Consider the following 23,925-nt stretch of genomic DNA (forward strand, 5'->3'; position numbering starts at 1 on the left):
TGGGAAAATCACATCACAGTGCTCAGGCTCAACAAATCCTGTAATGAGGGACAGCACTGATTAGTGTAAGCTCTAAAGGAAAGGAAACAATATATATTTGATACTTTAAGGTCCTGGAGACTCATTTATGAGCATTTAATAACAGCGCTTGATGGTTAAAATTCTACATTAGAGTAAAAAACAACAACTCTTAAATAGTGCCATTCCTTATGTACTATGGATCTCTAGCTATGAACAGTGAATCATAGTTTTTGCTTTTGCTGATATAAAAGCACAGGATTTCACATTAAAGTTGTATTACATGATAATTAAAGAAATATGACGTGACAGCTTTGGGGAAAGTTTCACCTCACAAAGAACAGATGCTGCTTTGAATGAATGTATAAGAGTTTTCTGCTCCTGAAACTTAAAGTATTGGATTTTCTTTTTTGCAGGGTTATTATAGAGTTTTTATTGATAATACATTATGGCTTGAATGCTGTTAAAATACCTGAGGAGGAGAGAAATCCTCTACAGGTCCAATGCACAATTTATTATTTAACACATCACCAAGGAAATTGAAATAGTGCCTTTGTGCTAGTTTTATTGTGTCTATTCCGTGTAGTTTAAAACTAACATTTTTATTTCAGTAGATAGTAGCACACATTTCTATGTAGCAGCCTTTATTTCAGCAATGTTGATCATATATCGTAATGCACTATATCACAAAATTTCCATCAGCAGCACTTGAAAACAGCATGAGACAGGTACACAAAATATGTTTGCTGAAATATAATCAGCATTTCTCTGCTTATAATCATGAATCTAGTAAATTAATAAAATTAGGAACAAAAAGAGTTAGCAAACAGGATGTGATGTGAACAGTACGTGATAAATTAGATGCTTTCCAAAATGCAGCTGACTGAAATGGAACAATACACCAAAACTGGCTGCAGCACATTGATCTGCCAAACAATGATAACTTGTCACACTTCATACTCATGATCTAAGTGGTTTAGAGCTGATAGCACTGAGGAGATTAAACATGGTTTGTGTCTCTGGTCCCAGGAACTAAATAAGCATTGAGGACCTCTAATCTGATGGTGAGTGTACACATCATCTTGTGTTGTTTCTGGTAGTTTTCTGTGAAAAGCAGGAAAATAGTGCATCTGTTTTTTTTTTGTTTTTGTTTTCTGCCACGCCGCTCCTGTCCCAAATAGTACTCCAGACTTGTTCTGGTATGCCTGCGCATACTGTAATGATAATATCCACCAAATTCTGCTTACATGTATTTTTTATATGAGTATTTTTGAATTTACACCGTTACCTGAACGTTGTCACACTATAAAGCAGTAATGTTTGATTTCAGTTTTTTATTTATCAATTTATTTATTTATTTTTAGACTTGTTCATATTAATGGAAAGGGGGTGCTATTGAAAATAATGAGTATTTCTTTGCGTCCAAGCCGGATTTTCGAAGCTCAGTAGGAGTAATATTCATTTAGTATTACGTGTTATACGGTTATTTGCTATTTTACCGACGTAATTTACAAAAAACCAACAAGTCCTTTAAATAAAACATAAACGCCTCCCCCCGAGGTGAATAAGCTTGGTCTGACCGGGAAGCGTGTACCTTTGTTTGGGGAAATAACTAGCTTTCCGCTGTGCTTGGACTTTGTGTAGCTATTTCGGCTTAAAAAACAACAACAATTCAGCACTGACTTTTGAATAGTCCCGATTCTTGTGCCGTGTTATTTGAGCCATTAGGACGACAGCGTCGGTGCGAGAGTGACCCGAAGGAGGACGTTTAGCACCAGATTTTGCAGTGTCTGCAGCTATTGTACCGCCTTGAGAGACCATGTCCGATTTGTTTCTGCTGCTGCTGATAATTGTCCTTCTGCTGTGTTTGGTTGTGACGGTGGGGAGCTTACTGCTGTACGCGGGGGTCCTGTCAGACATTGTCATTAAGACTGGACCGCCGCCAATTAGAAATGTCACCATTGCTTATAAGTTTAAAGAGGGACCATACAAGGACTGCGGTGCAGCCTACACTGAGAGCTGCAGCATTGGGCCAAAGCTGAACGCCATCGGTGTCTTCTACGATGACCCCAAGCAGGTGAGACCGTGAGACGTAGCACCTGTTACCGTAATGTTTAACTACACAGCACTGAAGGTGTATTTACATTTGACCCCGTGACATAACATCGAAATCCAATGTACTCTGTTAGCAGATAAGATATTGCAGCCAGTAAGATATACTGACCTGCAGAGTGTCCTAAAGGTCACTCAAAGGCTCACAATGTATATTGAAAACTTAGACTGTTGCATCATTTAACATTGAGCTGTGATTGTCTGTGTAGTGGACTTAACAATACCCCTGAAAAAAAAAAAAGTAAAATATGACCATGGCTTCAATAAGTGCTGGTTATTTTCTTGATAAATTGTCTTTTTATAATGTGTTAGTAAGTAAAACATTTCGCACGCAAAACAAAGCAGCACAGATCAGATATATAGCATCCATGCAGTATAAGAGACTCCTCTAAGGCTGACTAAAACCTGTGTTACAAAACTTTCCAGTAAGAAAGTCTTCTAAGTTTAATTTTATCACACAAAAAACTCCTTCCTTTAATGAACAAATATACATGTTAGCATTTGATAAAGATTGCCTTTATATTTAAAAGTATTGTCAGTATGTGTAGCATTATTGTATTGTCTCTAAAATCACCTCACAATTTCCCAGCAGCTACAGTTACATCTTTAATTGAATTCTTTTCTCCATGCAGTATCCTGTCATTGGAAAGTGCTTATGTTGGCATTTTTTGCTTTAAATGTAAATGCATTTGTATTTAAATATAAATACATGTATTTTACTAAAGCTACGAAACATCGGCTAAGTTGTTAAGTGGCCACTGATCCCTTTTGGATAATAAAAAAATCTTTTTGCTCTAAATACTGTTTATTCATATTTTTTCATGGCACTGAACTGCGTGAGCAGATTTATTTCAGTGTCATTTACTGTGTGTAGCTCAGTGGCTTTTATATACAAGCTGTCTTTTAAAGTAACTGAGCTTGAATGATGAAACCAGTCGGCTATTCATTGCCACGTTGCACTGTTGATATTGTTTCCCCACTCATCTGTGGCTCCAAGGCACTTTGGCATTTGCCTGTTTCTGACTCAGAAATGGTAACCAGACTCCTGACTATAAGGGCAAACACAGCCTCTTCACATGTGTCTAGGAAAAGCTGACAGATGTCTGAAAATGTAGCGGGTTCTGCTGTAGCCTAAATGAATTATATTACAGTCACAATCCAGATAAAAGAAGCAATGAATATCCTTTTGTCAGATGGATCCAGATCCAAATTTTGCATAACCGGGTCATTCCTCAGCTGAGAACTGCAGTTATTTCCTGCTTTCATTCTACATACTGCTGGGCATCACGAGTTGTGTTTTTAGTCAACAAAAAGAGTCTGTTCAATAGCTGATGGGAGTGTTCATTGAGTTCCCAGCTGGTATGGGAGCAGCACAAACACTGTGCAGTTTGATGAAATTTCACAGTTGCAAGTTATTTTCTATATATAGCTTAGTCGTTGACTTAAAAAAAAACCTAACACTTAGGCTCTGTTTGCTTATATTGCATCAGTCCTTCTGACACAGGGTAAGGAAGGTGAGTGTACATTGTTGGACGAGCTGACCTAGCTGACAAACAGTGTGGCAAAATAGAGGCATTTGACACAACTTCAGTCTATGTGGTGGTCAAGGAGCAGTGTCATGTGTGTAAGAGTTTCAGAATTTCTATATGGCCAGATCACAATTCGGTTCCCTTTATAGAATAAAGAATGTGACACAACAGCATAACTGTCTGTATTTCTGCTTACACCCACTGTTTTCTCTGTCTTTTTTTAACTGAAGTCTTTTAGTAGAAGCTCTGACTGTGAGTCATGCCAGTGGAAAGTTCTGGGTAAAGACTAATTGAAGAGCTTTTAAAACTTTTTTGCTGGTGCTGGAGTTTGTGGCGAGTCTGGCTCATAGGGTGTCTACAGAACACACAGATTACTATATAGATCGCATGACTCTTGCAACTGGAAAAAAGCAGTGTGATGAGGAATTAGGCTTTACTGGGGTAAAGTAAGTAGGCAAGTATTTGAACTTAACTGACAGGTTTGAGGTTCTTAGTGCAAATTTTCAATCCCTTTTTGACCTGACTCTTTGTCAACCCACGGCTCTTCACTGTTTTCAAAGTGACATGACATTCTGATTACTCCCCACCATCCGCAGGAGTAAACATAAATTGCAAAAGTGCCACATGGCTTAACTTTTGCTGAAAATTTTACTTAACACTAATGTTAAAAAAAAGTTTTTCAAACAGGACTCTAAATTGTAATGCAGTAAATCTGCGTGAAGAGATACAGTTTTTATGTGATCAGATTTGTTTTACTGCTTTTTTATTGCATGAGTTTTATTAGCTGTTACAGCTAGCTGTTTAGACTTTACTTAAGGAAACTATTTACGCCTGCAGTCATGTGAAAAGAAAATGTTCACAGGACTCTGCAGTCACCCTTAATTCTTCCTAAGGAATTAAGATGGTAAATTAGCAGCCAGGTGATGCTCATTAAAAGCAATGGATTAACTGATCATCAGGAAGTGCGAGCACCTCCAAAAAAAGCAGGACTTTTGACAGTTTGCCGCTGTGGAGTCTTCAGGTGTGTGTTAGCACCGTGCCAAAGAGGAAAAACATGAGCAATGACCTTAGAGAAGCAGTTGTTGCTGTCCATCAACCTGGAAACAATTAAAAGGCTATTTCCAAATAATTTGAAGTCCATCATTTTACATTGAGAAATATTATTCACTAGTAGAGAACATTCAACTCTTCACAGGAGTTGACACCAGTGTCAGACCATGCAATGCTCACAGAAATTCTAAAAACAAATCCAAGAGCTACAGGCTTCAGTGAGCATGTTAAATATTAAAGATCATGACAACACAATTAGAAAAAGACTGAACAAGTATGGCCTGTTCGGGAGGGGGAAAAGACTCTTCTCTTTAAAAAGAGCATGTCAGCGCAGTTTAAGTTCAGAACAAATCACACGACTTCTTAATGTCCTTTGGAAAGACCAGAGTGGAGATGTTTGGCCATGTTTGGGGAAAACCAAAAATAGCATATAAGCTCAAATAAACTTTTAAGAATGCTTTACCAAAGTATTCTTAAAAGTGTCAAATGTGAGAACACTGGTCCAGCAGCTTGGCCAAAACTGAGTCGTGTAGCAGGACAATGATCCTGAGCACAGCAGAATACTGAAAATAAAAGAATCAAGGTCCTGCAATGACCAGATCAAAGTCCAGATGCTCCAGATTTAAGACTCACAAACCTCAATTAACTAAAGAAGAATTAACTTGATTAGCTTTAACGAATATTGAGCTAAAATTCCTCCACAACAATGTGAGTGACTGGTAAAGTCATACAGAAAACGATTACTTTAAATTATTGCTGCTAAAAGTGGTTCTACAAGCTACAGGACTTATTTTTTGACAGGGCTGCACTTCCTGTGCAAACTTTCTCTTTCACTTGACTACAACTCTTATTTTCCTTTTGATAGCATGGCCTTACATTATAAGTTATAATAAGTTGGCTTTAAAACAAATGTGCTTGAACACATTCTCATTATGAGTATGCTATACCTAAATTACTAGTAATATAAAGTCAAAAAACATACTGTGCAAAAGGAACAGTATGTTAAGTTTACTTATTTTTATATTTAATACAGATTATTATTTGTTTAACTAGCTTGAAATTATTTTTTTGTTGTAATTTGTGTGTGTCGTGTACTGCGTAGCTGCCATAACAGTGCTTTAATGAATATTTCAATAGTAATGTTGAGCGTGAAAACAGGCTGGAAGTCATCAGTGGCTAATGTCTTGGGTTTAGCTTTTGCTAACAGCAAGCCACCACGAGCTTAAGACACACAGACCTTAAAAGCCACCGCACGCATTCGCAAGAATGAAACTATGTACTTATCTGTGTGAAACTGTCAAGGCTCTAAGGGGTTTTCCTGACTCAGAATGGATCTTTGGGCGTTAAGCATAACTGGCCCGCATTCAGAGAAGGCAGTGAATCTGTTACCTTGTTCAAAATATGCTGTTTCATAGTTTTGTGTTATATCAGGCCATTAGATTAAAAAATGTCTATCATGCTTGAGTTAATTAAAATCACATTTAATATAACTTGTTAAATGATTAAAGTGCTGGTAAGTAAACTTCACTTCCCCCATCCGCCACCATCAAAAAGAACAATACATAAAGCTCAATGCACTAATTAATATTAAGTCATTTTGGGGTTTTACAGTAGAGGTAGTCCAAAGTGTTGGACTACCTTTGACAATGGCATAAGTCAAAATTGCATACTGCAGAACAAGTAAAAGGCAAGTCATTATTTTAAGGAAAAATGAATACCTGAATTTCTTTATTCAGCAAAGCTGTTTAATATACATTTAAATTGTGCAATAAATGTATGTTTACATGTAAAAAACAGGAGAAGACCACATCTGGAATATGATAATAAAAAGGATAGTCTGGAGCACAGCTGAGATGCAGAATCTTATAATGTTATGCAGTTACCTGACACTCCTTAGTTAAATCAGTAAGAAGGTATTTTAAACTATGCAGTATTTACTTTGATTGTTATCTCCTATCTACTATGTACTGAACGTGCTAAGCTGCACACTGACGGACTCTAGATGGCACTATTAGCGTTGAAATTGAGTTTGTGTGGGAGGAAGGTGCTTCCTCAAAACCACAATTGATCTTTATACTCAATTTATTATAATGGCATAAGTAGTGTGACTCAGCCCAGCCTCTTAGTATTCATTCAGTCAAAATGAGTTTCATCAAATTAAAATAAAATTGGATTTCATACCTGCTTGAGTGGCTGGTCACCATGACACATTACTCCAGTGGTTTTCACTCCTGGCTCTCTATTCCAGGGCATGGCTGGTTTTTCGATGATTCTTCTGCATTCACCTTGCATTCAGATTGAAATACGGTGGCTGTTTAATGACGATGATGAAAGCTAGAAGGGGTCTGTGCCCTGAAAATGTGGATTCAAAACTGACTACGTAAAATAGAGGGCTTCTGTTATAGCAGTGGAATATATTCAGTTGTATATGTGGCAAGTCAGAAGGCTCTTTGACTGTATATTAAAGACATCTCTGTTGCTTATTTATGTCTATACAGTTGTTTGCTTGGTCTTATAATTACCTTAACTTATTATCGCAACAAACCTGAAGGATTGAACCTCAAATTTCAAAATAATCGTTTGGCTCTCAGGTGTCAGTCAGCTGCACAGTGACCCTACACGGCTTGACAATCGAAGGCAGAGAGCTCCCTCGGGATCTCCTGTAATAGAGCTTTGACATAAGCTCCATGACGCGATCCCAGATTGGATAAGTACAGACTAAATCACTGGATTTTGTAGTTGTAGCCCTTTCTTGTGTTGTAGCATGAAAGCGAGTAAAGAATCTACAAGCAGGCTGCCTGTCTGCAAGAAATCTCCAGAGCAGAATTCATTAACAAGAGTGGGCAGCAGTGAGTGCTCCGAGGCCAACGTGTCATGAAGGATAAAGCAGTAAACTACCGGAGGTACTTACAGTTACCAGAAGTAGTTTACTGAGGGACAACTGCGTGCAATTTCACTCCTTCAGTCAAATTAGTGTACAGTACAAATTTACGTCTCACTTTAAATATAATGGCATCTGACTATATGTAAAGGAGCTACATAGCAAATGCAACTGTCTGTGACACTCATAGCATGTTGTGTAAGCATTGAATCTCAAGTAGAGCTGCTATTTGGTTCATCCTCTGATCTGTTGAATTCCCACTTTGTTTTAGCTCTCCGAAGCAAACCAACTCATGGCTCCCCATGACAAGGAGGAGAAAATGAAATGTCATGTGTAGACATATATGGGAGTGGCAGTGAGAGGTGTGGAAGTGCCTTGGAAGAGGGGTATAAATTGGTAGTCTGACTCACCTTGAGAGCATTGCATTGCTCCAATTCATCAATCGGAATTTCAGATCAGAGCGCCGAGCATCGCTTCACTCCCAGTCAGATTTATTAGCATTTTAGTGCTGCTTGTCTGTCTGTCAACAGCAACAACATGAAAGAGGGGCTTCTGGCAAGGGGTTGCCGCTTTTAAAGGTGGATATGAAACGAGAAATAAATACACTCATACCCTGGAGTCTGGTCCCACAGGTCTTCAAGCCAATATTATGCAAGGATATGGACATGCCAACTCTCCCTGTAGTAAAACACCCCATTAATTTTTATGGACTGAGAAAGACACTGAAAATCGAGAACGGGAGCAATCCAGATGGAATCGGTTTAATGGAGAACCGCTTGTGCCCCCCCCCCCCCAAATTCGGCTGTCTTCACAAACTGCTTTACTCTTTTTTTTACTCTATAAACTGACATGTTCAGATTAGTCAGTGAAACAAGAGGGTGAAAAATGTCTTTGAATCTTCTGCACCATCCATCTCGTCGTTTCACGCATCTGCTTTTTTTAGGCCGGGATACACAGGATATTGGATTACAGAGCTGAATATTTATTAGACAAGACATGGAGAATGTCTGGAGATGGTGGAGGAATACAGTTGAACATTTTTTAGAGAAAGAGCTAAGCATGTTTGGGGATGAGGGGGTGGATTCATTCATATTTCCTATTAGGGAAGATTAATTCTGTTACATCTCGCTTGATGAGTGCCACGCAGTGTCCAGCTGGCCTTGGAGTGGTAAACCAGCTCCACAACTGTGTGAGGGAAAACTGTGTCCTGCCTCCAGCAGGGTGCTTATCCTCACCAGTAATTATACATGCCAGTGCTCCCAGGATGCCATGTGTAATTACAAACCAAGTCTGAGCACAGCCTAAAGGGACAGAGCTGCACTCGGTGAAAGCAAGAGAGACAAAAAAATGGATTTCCTTTGGCTCCTGACTTAAAGGGCCACTGGGGCCCACACAACATCACATCACTGGATGTATAATCTGATTTGGATGCTTTAGGGCTCACTTAAATTTGAGGACATTTTTATATTTTGAGCTTTCAGTTCAAAAAGTGATTTTGATCCAATATTAAAGTCTAATGCTAAATCACTCAGTTTTCTCAATGATGGTTGATTTTTGCTTTGTGCCTAAATTGTAAAATGAATGGCACAGTTCTTTGTTTTTTTTTTTAGTTGGATACATGTGCTTCCTTTACTTTTGCGATAATTAAGCTGCAAACAGCCCATTACAGCATACCTGCGGTCCCGGTGCTGTGCAGCCTTGCAAGTTTCAATTTCCTTCCTGGTGACTTTGTCTTTGCCGTCTCATCTGCCTGTGGGGGGCGAATGGCTTCCACTCAGCTGAGACAGGTTATTGCTCTGCCACACTGAGGTGAAAGACAGCTCTTGTTGAGAAATTGCTTATCCTGTAGTCTCCTGTTCTTGTTTCTCGCCATGTGTCAAGTTCTTTGCTTGGTCTTTGAAGTGCCCTAAACAACCATCTGGCTCAGTGTTCCAGATATATGGGAAGAAAATGATCCCGTGAACCACTGAGTGGAAAGAGAGAGCTCCCCAGCAAAACCCGCCATACATTTATCCGATCCAGTTGAACCGTAGATGAAATATGATTGTGGTTGTTATCCGCTTTACACAGACTTGGGGTTTTCTTTATGAATGCTGCATTTCCTCCTTGTCATACTTCACTGGGGACACTGATCTGAAGATGGCATAGAGCTTTAAAGAGGGTCTAAATTTGCAGATTTGTTGGCTGCAGTGCAATGAAAGGACCTTGTACTATCACAGCCTCTTTAACTCCAGTCTGTCACGATGGCAAAGCCCAGTTTGCCAACAAGAGCATGAAGGGCAAACATGTCGCATTTGGCTCTAAGTCTTATCATTTTTCAGCACTAATTTCAGTGACACTACTTAGTTTTGTGCTGTAGCAAACTTGACATGAAATAAGAATGATGTATTTATTTATTTCAATCATTGTTTCACAGCTCATAGCTGTGCTGCTATGTTGCCTTTACAGGGTTTACATGGTTTATTTAAAAACCGAGCAATATTAGTCACTCCTTCCCTCCTAGTTTACATTTTAGATTTACTTTTTGGTGAGTGGAAGTTTTCCAGTTTTGTCTTGACTGTGGTGATAATCCTGGATTAAGCAGAGCATGGCATGCTTATTGTGATCCTTTGTTTTATGCTGCGGCAAGGTAGAGAGTTGTCTCCTTGGTGTGTTTGTCCCCAGTCCCTCCCTAACCTGCTGACACTTCAGAAATGACCAATTACAAAGCGCCCCACACTGGAAACAGTGCATACAAAGCACTGAAGGCCAGGAGGCTAGAGATACGGGGCTAAGAGCAAGCAAGATGAAGAAAGTAAATCCTCATTACGTGTCTGCTAATAAAAAATTACCTCTCTCAGCTGCGCTTTTGTATTGTTGGAGAGCACTCATCCATCAAAAAAGAACCCTTGTAGCCTCAAGCAAAGAATTGCTTTTGAAATTACTTTGTCTCTCAACTGGTCCTTAGAGAGCTGGCTTATATGTACAAAACAACTGGCAAATTAAAGGAAAAACCTGAAACTTGACCTCTACCTCGAAGTGATCCAATAGCTCTTTTACCCCTTAGAGGACATTTTCTCATTGGGAGAGTTTAGCCACACTCATCCCCTTAGCAAGAAAATCAGTGAAAATCAATAAAAAGTAGTTATGGCTGATAATGCTAATGTTATGCTGAAAGATCTATATCTATCTATAAGCCTGTATCTATAGCTGCACACACATAAAACACACACATTTACAAGCCACTTTTAAGGAAATTGGGTTTCTACAGCTCGGTACCGAAATATAATATATCTGTGTTCAGTTTCCAAGGTAAAAGCACCACAGTCTTGCCATTATCTATCGCTTTGCTTTTTACTCCCGCCAATCAAAAAGCCACAGTCGGCGTTTCCTCTGCTACCTGTGAGAAATGGTCTTTCAAAATCACAGCTTTGGCAGTGTGGACAGAGGTGAAGAATTTCTGCCTTTCGGACATTTGAACAACTGTGGCGGAGAAGCCAGTACAAGTCAAGTACATGGAGTGTTGTTACTCTCCCTCTCCTAATTACCTGTAGTTTCTGGGGTGTGTTATCTGAAGGGAAGCAGAGATGAGATGCAGTCAGAGCTGCTGTTTGTTCCTGTTGCTGTGTGGGATGTGAATGATAGCTAGAGCCCTGAATGATATCATTAGTGAACTACTGGTTTGGCTACCACTCTAGTCTATCAGTGCAGAGAGCATGAGAGATGGCGAGATATAAGACGCTGAAGAAAGGCCGTACGTGGGAGGGGTGTTGTTATCCCTTCTGTGTTTGAATGGCTATTGTTTTGTCTTATCATAAACCACCAGTGTTGACAGGGAGTAGCTTTGTACAGAAGCCATGCTGACAGCCCATACATTTGATGCATCCATGTAGGACAGAGGGCGATGCAGGCCAATCCCTGCACATAAATCCATTTGGATAGAGGGGAGAGGCTAAAGAAGAAATCATGTTACTAATGCTGTTTTATTCATCTAAATTTAAATTTAATATATTTTTTAAGCTATAATTAATGTTTTACTTATCTGAAGAGTTTAATTTACTGCACCACATAAAATTGGAAAAAAAAGGTTGTTTGCACTTTTCATTATCTCACCTTGTTGGTGTTATTTTTGTAGTTTATGTGCATGTCTGTTTCTTTTTTGCTTACATTTGGCATCTTCATAAATCGTTTGTGGCGGTGGACAAGAGTACTTCTGCACACGGACAATCTTATGTGCACTTCCATGTGCCTATGAAAAGCAGTTTTTTTGTATCGTGTTTATGGTGCAAAGATTTACTGAATGATTTTAAAAACTAAGTGAAGATAAGGTTCTTGGAAAATCACCCAACGGTTAGAATCACCTTATATTTCAAGACAAACTGACAACAGTTAAAAGGATTTTTACTAAAAGCCACGAAGAGAAATTCACATGGTCACACTTGATAGATACGCTAAGAATTCCACCTGCTGTCTGCAGTTACTAAAGGGAGAGCATGGTTCCTAGCGTCAGTGTTTTTGCTTTAGTACCAGTAATAGTTAGTAACTAGTAATTACATTCCTTTATATGTTACTAGGCTTTTAAATAGAGATGTGTACATGGTTACATTGTTGCGACAATTCACTGTGACACTGCTAACGCAGCCATTGTGACTCCCTGTGTTTGCAGTGACTCATTGCTTCGTTGTAAATAGATCTAGTGTATCTCACGCTGCCATGTATGAATAATTCCCTGTCAAAAGCAGGTGATCTATGTTCTCTGAATCACCACTGAACATGGTGTCATGTGACAGTTAAGATTATCTGCTCATCCCAAACAGACACTGTCAGTCATTATTATTACCCACATGGTACATGCATGCGAGCGGCACCCATGGTTGAGGGGTCTGTGTGTTGAAATATATTTATCTCACCCAACCACAAATGCTGAAATACAACACAAAAGCTGCTGCATGAACAAAGTAAGACAGCAGCGATGGCACAGTGTAGTAGCAGTGTGGTCAAAAAATAGCTCCGAATGTGAGAAGTGAAATGGAAAAGAAGAGGACGTTGTGGTGTTGAGTCGTGATAATTATGCAAGGATGCCAGGGACATGAAGATGAGCGTCTTCCATCTGTGCCCCCTCGGTGCCAGCCCTCCACAGACATCCACTGTCACAGAGCAGAAACCAGCAGCAGGTCTTAAACACTACACTGTTTTTTGCATGTTTTAACCCATTTGACAGGAGTCACTTAAACTTACTTGTGAAACTTGAACTTACTTGCAAATCCTGCTTTTCTCATCAGCTTTCTGGATTTCACTGTGTTATGAAAATCTCATGGCAGCAATTTAAAATGCCCTTGAATCGGGTAATTTCCCACAGTGAATATTCTATTTTGTATCCAGTTGTATCCATCATTATTGGCAGTTTCCTCATGTCTAGGAATTTTAATCTAAGCTACAACTTATTTTACACACGGCTGAAAACTTAGACTCGGGCATCTAAAATACAGTGACAACGCTCATCAAGAAAGGGCAGTTAATATAAAATGTACTGGGGACAAAAACCCAAACTGGTATGGCCCTTTAACCACAGCTCCCACTCTCCTTCTGCAGCAGACAGACTGCAAACAAGCGGATGTGAGTGGGAGATCCGTTGTCAGATCCTTTTCTGACTGACAGCTCACTCAGTGTTTGTTCCTGTGCTTATCTCACATCTGCATGCAGAATGGTGGGCACATTAAGAGACATAATGTTGGCAGAAAGGCCTTAAAGTGAGGGAGATCATACCATCCTGTCAGTTTGTGTCTGCTCTCCTCAAATGTCATAAGACAAGACAGACAGTCTCTGCCAGTTCTAGGGGTGATGTTCTGTAGCTGAACCTAGAAATATTACAATATTACTCATCAAATTGATTGTATAATACCTCCAGAATTCAGAGGAAGTAAATTAACTGTGTGGAGAGCCCTGTTATTAATAAATGCTTTTCATGTAAGACAAAACATCCTATTTAGTTATCACTTGAAATGTTTCAAATCATTTTTGCATAAAAATAAGATATTTTGCCCACGGTACGGGCATCGTTTTTAGCACATATACAATTTGGACTACCGTGTATGTGATCTGGCTTTTGGATATCTGGGGTAAGATGTTCACCAGAGCTGGCAGCCCTCTGTCCAGAGACACTTCGGGCTATATGAAGGTGCAACGTCTCAACATGTTTCAGTCAAATGGCTTCTATTTTTACTTGCACACGTGTGTAGTTTTGTGTTGATGCAGCATTAATCCCAACATACAGATTGCATCCTCCAACTCGCTCCCTTTCACTGTACTGAGCCTCTTCATATGCTTTAAAGCACTGCTTGTAATAATCGTAATATATCATAAAATATTGACCTTTTGTTTTTTACTCTGCAAAGAAAAAGTTGTCTATGTGAGCGTGGCTGATTAATAACAACCCTGTGATCAGTTATTTTTTGTCTTTCGTCCAGCTGAAACCTCACGACTTCTTACTCCTTCTACATTAAAGGGCTTGAAATGGGGTTGAACATGCATCATATGCTGTATATTCACTTTTTCTCTCTCTCTGCGCGCTCAGAGGCCACCAGAGAAGTGCCGCTACGTGGTGGGCAGCATCCTGTGTGAGGGTGAAGAGAAGCCAGATGAAGATCTGCAGAAGCTGTATGAGAAGTTTGGCTTCAAGGTGTTTTCTATGCCAGATGTGAGCCATGCTGTGACCACCAGCTTTCCTTGCACCACCCCTCTGTCCCACGTGCTCGGGCCTTACAGAGTGTACCCCAGAATTGCTTCCTACATTGAGGTACATACTCTTTTAAACTTTTTAAACAGTAGTATTGGGTCGAGCTCGCTACTATATTTAGCTACTATATTTAGCTAGCATTCTTAGTGAGCCTTGTTTTCTCATTGGATCTAAACAGTGTGAATATGTTTACAGGTCGTTTATATTCATTCATGCACTCTTCCACATATAGTGTATATCATCATATGAACAAGAGAAGCAGGAGTTTTCTTCCATTTTTCTCTTGTGGTTTTGTCTCTCATTCTTTTCTGCTTGCTGCTTGTAAAAAGTTCCCAGCCTATGTGTCGTTTAATTCATCACATGAGCAGATGAGGTCTTCAAATCATATTTAGACTAGATGAAATAGTAGAAAATGAAGGTGCATATGAGTCCTCCAAGCCCGTATGCTTGGCTCCATTTCCTCAGGACAGGCCTCAAAAAGCTATTGACATTTGCTTATGACATTTACACACATGGTTTCATTTAGGTGCGTCCCGTTGCATGAATAATGCTCCTCGTGTAATTTTGTGTGTAGGGGGACTCGCATGCATGTGCCTGCTTCCGTGTCTGATCATCTGTTTATTTAATATCTGTCTTTTCACAGGAGTTGAAAACACCCCATTATTTTTTAGACAGAAAATGCATTATTATATTTGAAAAAAAAAAAAAAGCTCGATCTTTGTGACATTTAGTGTTTCAGAGTGGAACAAACCACCTTTCTCAAATTCGTGACAATGTGTGACAGAAAACTAGTTCACAAAAAAGCTGATTTAGTGTAAGAGGCCTCACATTTGAGTGCAGAAATTCAGTGGTTTGGCTCTAATTCTGTGAACCTTTTATGCTTTATCTGTAAACTGCAGTTTTTCAATTGACAACACAAAGCCATTAAATGATCAGCATGTAGAAGTAAATGGTACCATTATGCCATCACAGTAGTGCCTTACTGCATTTAGTCCTTCATCTGTTATTGTGTTCAGGAAAATGGGTGCAAGGACTGTCCACTGGCTATATCAGCTCAGCCACCACATCAAAGCTGTCGTGTAGGCACAGCTATTTCTCACTTTTTATATTGTTCTCTGTCATCCTGGCCTTCTCTTTAATGCTTCAATTATTGGTACTGAAATAATTGGATTTCTTTTTTCTTAGCTGTCCACTATATCAGGTGGAATGTGAAAATTTGCCTGTATACAATGTCTACATCAATTTGTAGTTTTGTCTTGCCATTTAACTCCTCTGATGCATGCAGTATAGTCTCCTGCTCTTTCTTTTTACCTGCTCTGTCACAGCACAGCTGAACTAAGTGTTAGGGGTTGCAAGAGTAATGACAGAAAAATGAGGGGGGGAGTTAAAAATGACACAAAATATATATTTTAATATGTCATATTTTCCAAGTATGTAGTTTGAAGCTGCCTCTGGTTGGGATAACTAGGACCAACTTTAGCCATTATACTAATACACAGTCTAACCTTATGATCTTTGAAGTATGTGGCGCTCTATGAGCTGTAACACCCGATTTTTAGAGGCAGGACAAACTGTAATATGTGCACTGACACAGAATAAATGGTCTAAAGTCAAAGCCACTGCATCCCTAAATGTTAAGATCTAGTAGTAGTTATATAATCATAGCTAGTGTCAGTGTGCGTTTCTTGTGAGCTTGCAGCTGTGTCTTTTATGCTGGGATCCGTTTTCACTCACACACTTGTGTGTGTGTGTGTGTGTGTGTGTGTGTGCGAGACAGAAATGCTTAGTCCGTCAGTTGACCTGAGTGCTGCGACAGGTTGTTGCACTCAGGGTTTAGGAGCTTCCTCTGTGGGCTAATAACACCCACTGACAAGAGCACTATGCATACTAGCTGCAGCACGGCTCATGAATAATGGAATATGGTTTAGTGTGGCTTGGTCTAAGGGGAAGGTATGTGAATGTATTAGAAATGTATACATACATGTATGATTAATGGAGTAGATGTGTAGTTTGAGGGAGTTTGAAAGGAGCGTAAGACTTGTGTGACAGTTTTGCACAAACCGTACATATTCTTTCTACTAAATTTTTGTGCTAGTCTGTGTATAAATGATTAAAAGAACTTTTCTCCAACTGCATCTAAACACAAGCCTGGAGAGAATGGCTAAACAGAAAGTGGGCCATGAAATCCTCACATGTGTATAATAATAATTATATACTCTTTTTCTTAAATTACTCAAAGCAGCGACACTGTTGGGATTGTGGAGCAGAGACGGGTGACGTACAATCAGTTTCTGAGAGTGTTTGGAGAGCGTGAGAGTGTTTTCTCAGGGATTTTAGTAAACCTACTGGCTTCTTGTAATGCTTCTGCTATCTGTGAGCAGGTTAAGTGCCTAACTGCCCTTTTGGACCTCAGCACTTTCTTTGTGTGTCCAGCCATGGGGCAGACTGAAACAATAACTCAGGCTGGGAATTTGGCTCCATTCCACTTAGGCTGTGTGTTATTTAGGGCTGTCACCACAACAGATTGGCTCTATCTGGTTAAAAGAATTCACTTTAATCGTGTTAGTGGATGTGTAGTGTAGATTATTAAAAAGAACAGTGCTGTTGATGTGCTTTGTCTCACTCTCAAAATAAGGCGTGTAACCATAATAATACAAAAGCTGTACTGAGCTGAACTGGGCAATGAGACAATTGGGAGGATTATTCATTCTCCTTCTCTTTCTCTCACCTCCACTCTTAACTTGACCATCTATTGTGCTATTGCTGCAGAAGAAAAGAGCGAGAACATACAGCCTATAGGAAAACACGAGAGAGCTACAGCTGATGTGTGGACTCTGAGAGGTCAGGCAGATCATTCCTGCTTTTGTAATATTGCTGCTCACATTCACGGCAGGATAAAACAACCCTTAGGCCACCGTGAAATTTCCCTGGTGCTCCTGACTGCGAGTCAGCCACTTGTCTTTTATCCACAAAGCATAACAGTATTTAAACTATAATATCTTCAGCATGTGTTGGTTTGATAAGATAAGATAAGATAAGATAACCTTTATTAGTCCCACACGTGGGAAATTTGTTTTGTCACAGCAGGAAGTGGACAGTGCAAAAGTTATGACGCAAAAATTAGAATACAATAAGAATAAATACAGTACACAGCTGTACAGAATAGAATAAAATAATATACTATATACAGTAGAATAAAATGAATAAAAATATACAATAAGATAAAAATAGAATACGAATGCTATATACAACTGAGTAAAAATACAACGATGCCAGAAAAGATTATTGCACTTAGTGTTATTGCACATGTGTGGATGTGTGTGTTTGTTCAGTTAAAGTCTTTGTTGTGGAGTCTGACAGCAGTGGGGAGGAAAGACCTGCGAAATCTCTCCGTCCCACACCGTGGGTGCCGCAGTCTCCCACTGAAGGAGCTGCTCAGTGCTGTCACAGTCTGCTGCATGGGGTGGGAGATGTTGTCCAACAGTGATGACAGCTTAGCCGCCGTTCTCCTGTCACTCACCACCTCCACTGGGTCCAGAGGGCATCCTAGAACAGAGCTGGCCCTTCGGATCACCCTGTTCAGTCTCTTCCTGTCCCCAGCAGAGATGCTGCCGCCCCAGCAGACCACGCCATAAAAGATAGCAGAAGCCACCACAGAGTCATAGAAGGTCTTCAGGAGTGGGCCCTCCACTCCAAACGACCTGAGTCTCCGCAGCAGGTACAGCCTGCTCTGCCCTTTCCTGTAGAGGGCGTCTGAGTTATGAGTCCAGTCCAGTCTATTGTTCAGATGAACACCAAGGTACCTGTAGCTGTCCACAGCCTCAATGTCCATACCTTGGATGTTCAGTGGTTGCAGTGGAGAATGCTTGTGCCTGCGGAAGTCTACCACCAGTTCCTTGGTTTTACTGGCGTTGATCTGGAGGTAGTTCAGCTGGCACCAGTCCACAAAGTCTTGGGTCAGACCTCTGTACTCCTTGTCGTCCCCATCAGTGATGAGGCCGACTATTGCAGAGTCATCAGAGAACTTCTGCAGGAAGCACTGGGTGGAATTGTGGGAGAAGTCTGCAGTGTAGATGGTGAAGAGGAACGGAGCCAGAACCGTTCCCTGTGGGGCCCCCGTACTGCAGACGACCCTGTCCGACACACAGCCCTGAGTCCTCACATACTGTGGTCGGTCGGTGAGGTAGTCCACCGGCCTGTAGCTGTTGAGGTCCTTGGGGCGTGAAGTCTTTGGCACTGGTACAACACAGGAGGTTTTCCAGAGCTGTGGGACTCTTCCCAACCTCAGGCTCAGGTTGAAGAGGTGCTCCATCACCCCACACAGTTGGTCCGCGCAGGACCTGACGACCCTCGAGCTGATGCCATCTGGGCCCGCTGCCTTCTTGCCATTAATCCTCCTCAGTTCCCTCCTAACCTGGGTGGTTGAGAGAGACAGGCTGGAGCCTTGTGTTGAGTGTGTATTGGATGCTGTTGTTGGGGGTGGGGGGGAGTGAGCAGGGTGAATAGAGGAGGTGTGAAGTGTCTGACTATTAAAAGCAAATTAAAATGTCAGTGAATTTGTCATATTAGATTAATGCCTGAAGTCTTGGCCATTTATGTTTAATATCACTTCAAATGAAAGCAATGATTGAACAGGTAAGACAGCAGGACTGGTATCTTCTCTGAGTTGTAAAAATGCCAGTGTTGAAAGAAAAGGAAAAATTAGAGGACAAAGGAGTAGCTGTCACGCTACATTAAAGGACTGAGCAAGCCCAGGACCTACAGAATCAAAGCAAACAATCAGTGTGCTGTTATTTTGGTGTTCGCCCCAGAAAAAAAACGGTAATAGTCCCCGTGAGCAGAAGCAAGATGAGATGCTGATAGCCCCCGTCCATTTACCAATCCATTTATCTGAATCAAGCTTAAACATCATAAAAGCATCTTTCCCCTCATTTCCCTCTATACTGTGTCATAGGATGATGTTGTATGCCCTGCAGGTGCCTCAACAATTAAAAGAATTATATTTATAAACCTCCTGAAATATCCTGCATTTGTATCATCCGAGGTTTGTGACTGTATACGAATGCAGTCTATCGTAACCCATAAGAACCCACGTTTTTATGGGTGTCGCCGTCCTTTTACAGATTGAAGAAAGTTTCTGTTTCAGCAATTATATAGTTTTCTTGACAGTGAAAGTGTGTCTGGGCTTTTATGGGTTAATTTTGCTTCATAGGTTACTTAGATCATATTTAAAGATAAGATATGTTTTATATAGAGAAGAGGGGAAATCGTAAACAGTGCAGACTAACAAATCATTGCCCACAAAAATACTGTAAGCGGAACTGGGAAAGCTTAAATCTTTATCAGCATTAAAGCTCAATTTCCTTGGTTTTCACAGTAGTGCCTGGAAGGAAAGTCTAAGCAATTTAGCACTGTCACAAAGATAAATAACTGGAATATTGTTTTGAGCTCAGCCTGAATTAGAATTGTGCATCAAAGCCCACAGCCCACAGTTTGAGGAGTATGGGTCTGTTGCGATGACAGGTCGGCAACAGTTGAAGCTAATAACTTGAGTGGCCAGGTTTGTGTGTCACGGGGGCACGAGCTGTCCAGAAGCAGCTGTGAAGACGTGCTAAGTGCGATCTAATATGAAGCCTGCTCCCATTTCTTCATTTTCTGTATGACTTCAGATACTCACTCTGCAGTGGACGGTGGAAGTCCACACAATGCAGAACTGACCAGGAATGTTTAAAAGAAGAAGCCGATTGCAAGTTCAGACAATCTAATATGATCTTAAAAAAAGATAAACGCTTTGTAGCTTGATGGATCAGAAAACTGCAGTCTGCAAACTTCTAACTGGACAGTGGTCAGTAGCGGATATTTGATTCAGGACTTCCTGTTCCACATCCCAGTTATTGTTTATGAATGCAAACACATTTTAAAACCTTTTAAAATGTCTGTGAAGGTTCTCAGTCATCCAGGTCATCGTAGTCAAAGGAGCTTGCAAAGAAAAGCGTCTGGACTTCTTTAAGTTGCTTGAAGACGTTTCACCTCTCATCCGAGAAGCTTCTTCAGTTCTGAGGTCAAATGGTGGAGAGTCCCAGATTTAAAACCTAGTGGGAGTATCCCCCCACAGAGGGACAAAAGGACCCCCTGATGATCCTCTAATCGCCTGAGCCAAGGTGTGAAACTGGGTGTGGGTCCCAATCAGCCAGGGTTTCGGGTGAGTTCATTGTGAAACCTGGCCCCACCTTATCATGCGAATTCCCGAGGTCAGATGGCCCAGGATGTGAGTGGGCGTTAAGGCGTCTGGGGAGGGAACTCAAAACTGGATTATAGATGGCAGAGAGTTGGTGTCGTAAACCACCGCCTCTGTTCAAAGATGGTCGCTCACAGTGGACATATATGGCTTCTTTCACTCCTCTTTCCTAGTGGGGGGTCACTCCCACTAGGTTTAAATCTGGGACTCACCACCATTTGACCTTAGAACTGAAGAAGCTTCTCGGATGCGAGGTGAAACGTCTTCAAGCAACTTAAAGAAGTCCAGACGCTTTTCTTTGCAAGCTCCTTTGAAAACCTAAATGAACTAATTAGCCTAAATTTAAGAAACCTAAATTAAACGTATATTAGGAGAAATCCTCATCCTTCATTATTTGTCATGAAAGTAAAAAAAAAAATACTGAATATTCCCGCCCTGATCAATTTTAAAGTACACCAAGTCCATCACTGATGTCATTAGTTTAAAATTGTAAAAGTAAAATAAAAATATTTGCAATGTAAAGTATTTATCCCTTTTTTAAAAAATCTTTTCTTCCTTAAAAATAACATGTAAACTACAGGCAATATGTAAATCTTCTCAAAGGAGATGAGCTGCTTCTCTATATCATGATACTCAGATTGTTGTTCACAAAACATCTGATAATGTCACCCAAGGTTCTGCAGTGTTGTCTTCTTAAGTATGAATAATTGATCTATGAATAATGAAATGAGTTGCAGCCCAGACTGTGTCTTCCACTGCACTGATGCCGAAGTGTTGCTGTTAATCGCTGGTAAAATCCTCACTGTTTTCACCTTTTTAAGTTAGTGACACCCTTCATGCTCCGCCACCGCACAGTGTTGATTCCTCACCTTCATTCTGCTCATGGTTTATTCACCAGCCACTCTTCCTCATCCTCTTTGATCTTATTATTTGCTGAATTAAATATAGAAATTTTGTTTTGGTTGTCCACAACATCTATATTTCATGCAATGGCTTGATTAGAGGTTATCCAGAGGAACTGTGCTGATTTCAGGTGTATCCACAGAGTAAACAACTGAAGTGCCCTTCGCTCTGGTTAGATGGTTCTGTGGTTGAATATAAATGTGTCTGTTCAGTCACAGCCAGCCATTGTTTTTGCAACCACTTTATGCTTTAGAAGTATGCTTTTGCTTTGAGGTTTTTCTGTCATCAAAGTCAGAATTGTTTTGGCTTCTAGAAAACTCAGAGATATCTGTTCTTAACATATCTTTCTTGTCTGTTTGTCTGTAGTCAGTGTTTGTGCCTTGTACCAGCCATGTACCCCTCGCGTGCAGCTGAAAAACCACATGCTGTCTGTCAGGCAGCATGATGGTGAATGGGAATTGAACACAGTTAGAGAATGAGTGGCTGTTGCTTCTACATTACTGTTTTGCCTCATGTTGTTGTTGTTGTGTGTGAGTTATTTTCTACAAAGTCAGGTAGAGGAATCCTCCCACTTACTGCCCCCATCCCAGCTTGTCTGAATATCAAGCTTTGTAGTAGAGCCTTTTTTTCTCCCGGTACTTGGATGAGAAAGCTGTGTTCAGGTACATGTTTAAGGGCTGAATTGTTATGCAGATACCTACTCGTTTTTGCTTTGTTCTACAGTATATTGTATACAGCCCAGACCCCCTGGGAATGTAGGCACTATAGCTTTTCAAAGGTGCTTTGGTTGTTTGCATATAAGGATATCTGATTAGTGCTGTTTTGTTTTTTTTTGCTTTGCCCAACACTCCCCATTTGTGTCACTGTGTAAAGTATGTGATATGCAGTGAGTGCAATATACTAATATGCTTTCCTTGGTTTGTGTGTGATCGATCTGTCTGTCTGTCTGTCTGTCTGTATCTGTATACAGAGTATTTGCCATAAGAAAAGAAAGGAACTGCGCATACTGCATGAAAATTAAGCGAGCAGAGAAATACTATATTAGGAGTTTGGCAATTTGAAATTACTTTTCCTACATACCCAAGTGAGGTAAATGTACAGATGTCTTATGAAAGTAAGTACCTTTACCCACTTTATGAATTTATCTGGGATCAAAAAACAGCTCTTCAGCATATGGCGATTTAAAACTGCAGGCCAGGAAATAAAAACAAAACAAAACAACCAAAAACATACCAGAGTTTGATCCACTGAGAGAAACCCTTATTAGAAAGACTATAGTTTTTTTTCCCTCTTATATTACAGTGTACAAGGGTGTAAGGTGTAAGTGGGACCTACAACCACAGTTTGACATTAAACCTTTCACTGGAATTTGTCCTTTAAATATCCCACATTGTATTTTTTTTCTTTGGGCTTATTCCTACAGTGATTATTAACTCAGGAGTCTGTATTGTTTACAAATCAGGTTGATTAGTTTAATTATTTTAAATAGCGCTAATATGTGTCTCTGTGTAAAGATGATTTACCTAATTAAAGATATATGTGTTAGTTTGAGTTAGGAAAATGGGTGTGGCAGTATTGGTGGGGCATGACCATCTAGAGTCACTCCCTATGACAGATTTATACTTTTATTTATAATTATCCATCCATCCATTCGCTGGGAAAGGCGCTGGAGCCTTTCCCAGCTTTCTTAGGGCGAGAGGCAGGGTAGACCCTGGACAGGTCCCAGTCTGTCGCAGAGCTAATACATACACAGAAACAACCATTCACACTCACACCTATGGGCAATTTAGTGTTTCCAGTTAACCTAACCCCACTAACTGCATGTCTTTGGACGGTGGGAGGAAGCTGGAGTACCCGGAGTGAACCCACACAAACATGGGGAGAACATGCAAACTCCACACTGAAAGCCCATGGTGCATGGTGGCATAGTGGCTTTATATTTTTTAAAAACACACAAATGCAGTTGTTGCAATCGATTAGCAATATTTTGTTTCTGCACTATCACCAGACATCACAAGCCTTAACACAGTTTTAAAGTGAACCTCTCTTTGCTCTTTTTGTTTGGCACTGAGAACTTTGCACCAGCCCAAAGGGAAATAGAGGCGGGGAGAAGGCGTGGCAGCATCGCCCCTACTTTGATCCTCTTCAGCCCCTTTACATCTTTAATGCCTCGGAGGCTCAAGGCGTAGACTCCCTTAACTGCTCTCTGTCCAACGATTTCTGCGTGGGATGGTGCAGAAAAACAGGGGTTGTGGCAGCGATGCCATCAAAGTGCAGAAAGCAAGAGTGAGAGTCAATAAGTAATGTGTGAGTTTGCGAGCACGCATTTGTCTCAGTGACTGATTGCTGGGGAGCTTGGTGAAAATCTTGTTGGCGGAGGAATATGCCTGTCTGCTTTTCCTGTGAATGTGTCTGTGTGCTTTAAGATGCAGGTCGTGGTGAGAGCAAGATAAAGCTCCTTCATTATTAAGGCTTTCAT

At 40.5% G+C, this 23,925-nt stretch overlaps 1 protein-coding gene across 1 annotated transcript in view; it reads left to right on the forward strand.

Moving 5' to 3' along the window:
- Window positions 1–1,588: 1,588 nt before the first annotated feature.
- tex264a (testis expressed 264, ER-phagy receptor a) overlaps window positions 1,589–23,925 on the forward strand; it is an 81,462-nt gene continuing 59,125 nt past the window's right edge. The window contains exons 1-2 of the mRNA XM_085456653.1: window positions 1,589–2,095; window positions 14,144–14,365. Coding sequence (XP_085312779.1) covers window positions 1,838–2,095; window positions 14,144–14,365 — 480 coding nt within the window. The 5' untranslated portion in view covers window positions 1,589–1,837. The remainder of the gene's footprint in view (window positions 2,096–14,143; window positions 14,366–23,925) is intronic.

Source organism: Copadichromis virginalis, linkage group LG5 (assembly GCF_057382275.1).
Source record: "Copadichromis virginalis isolate Kocher_CV1m ecotype Utaka linkage group LG5, C_Virginalis_male_GT1.1, whole genome shotgun sequence".
In the NCBI taxonomy this organism is placed as follows: domain Eukaryota; kingdom Metazoa; phylum Chordata; class Actinopteri; order Cichliformes; family Cichlidae; genus Copadichromis; species Copadichromis virginalis.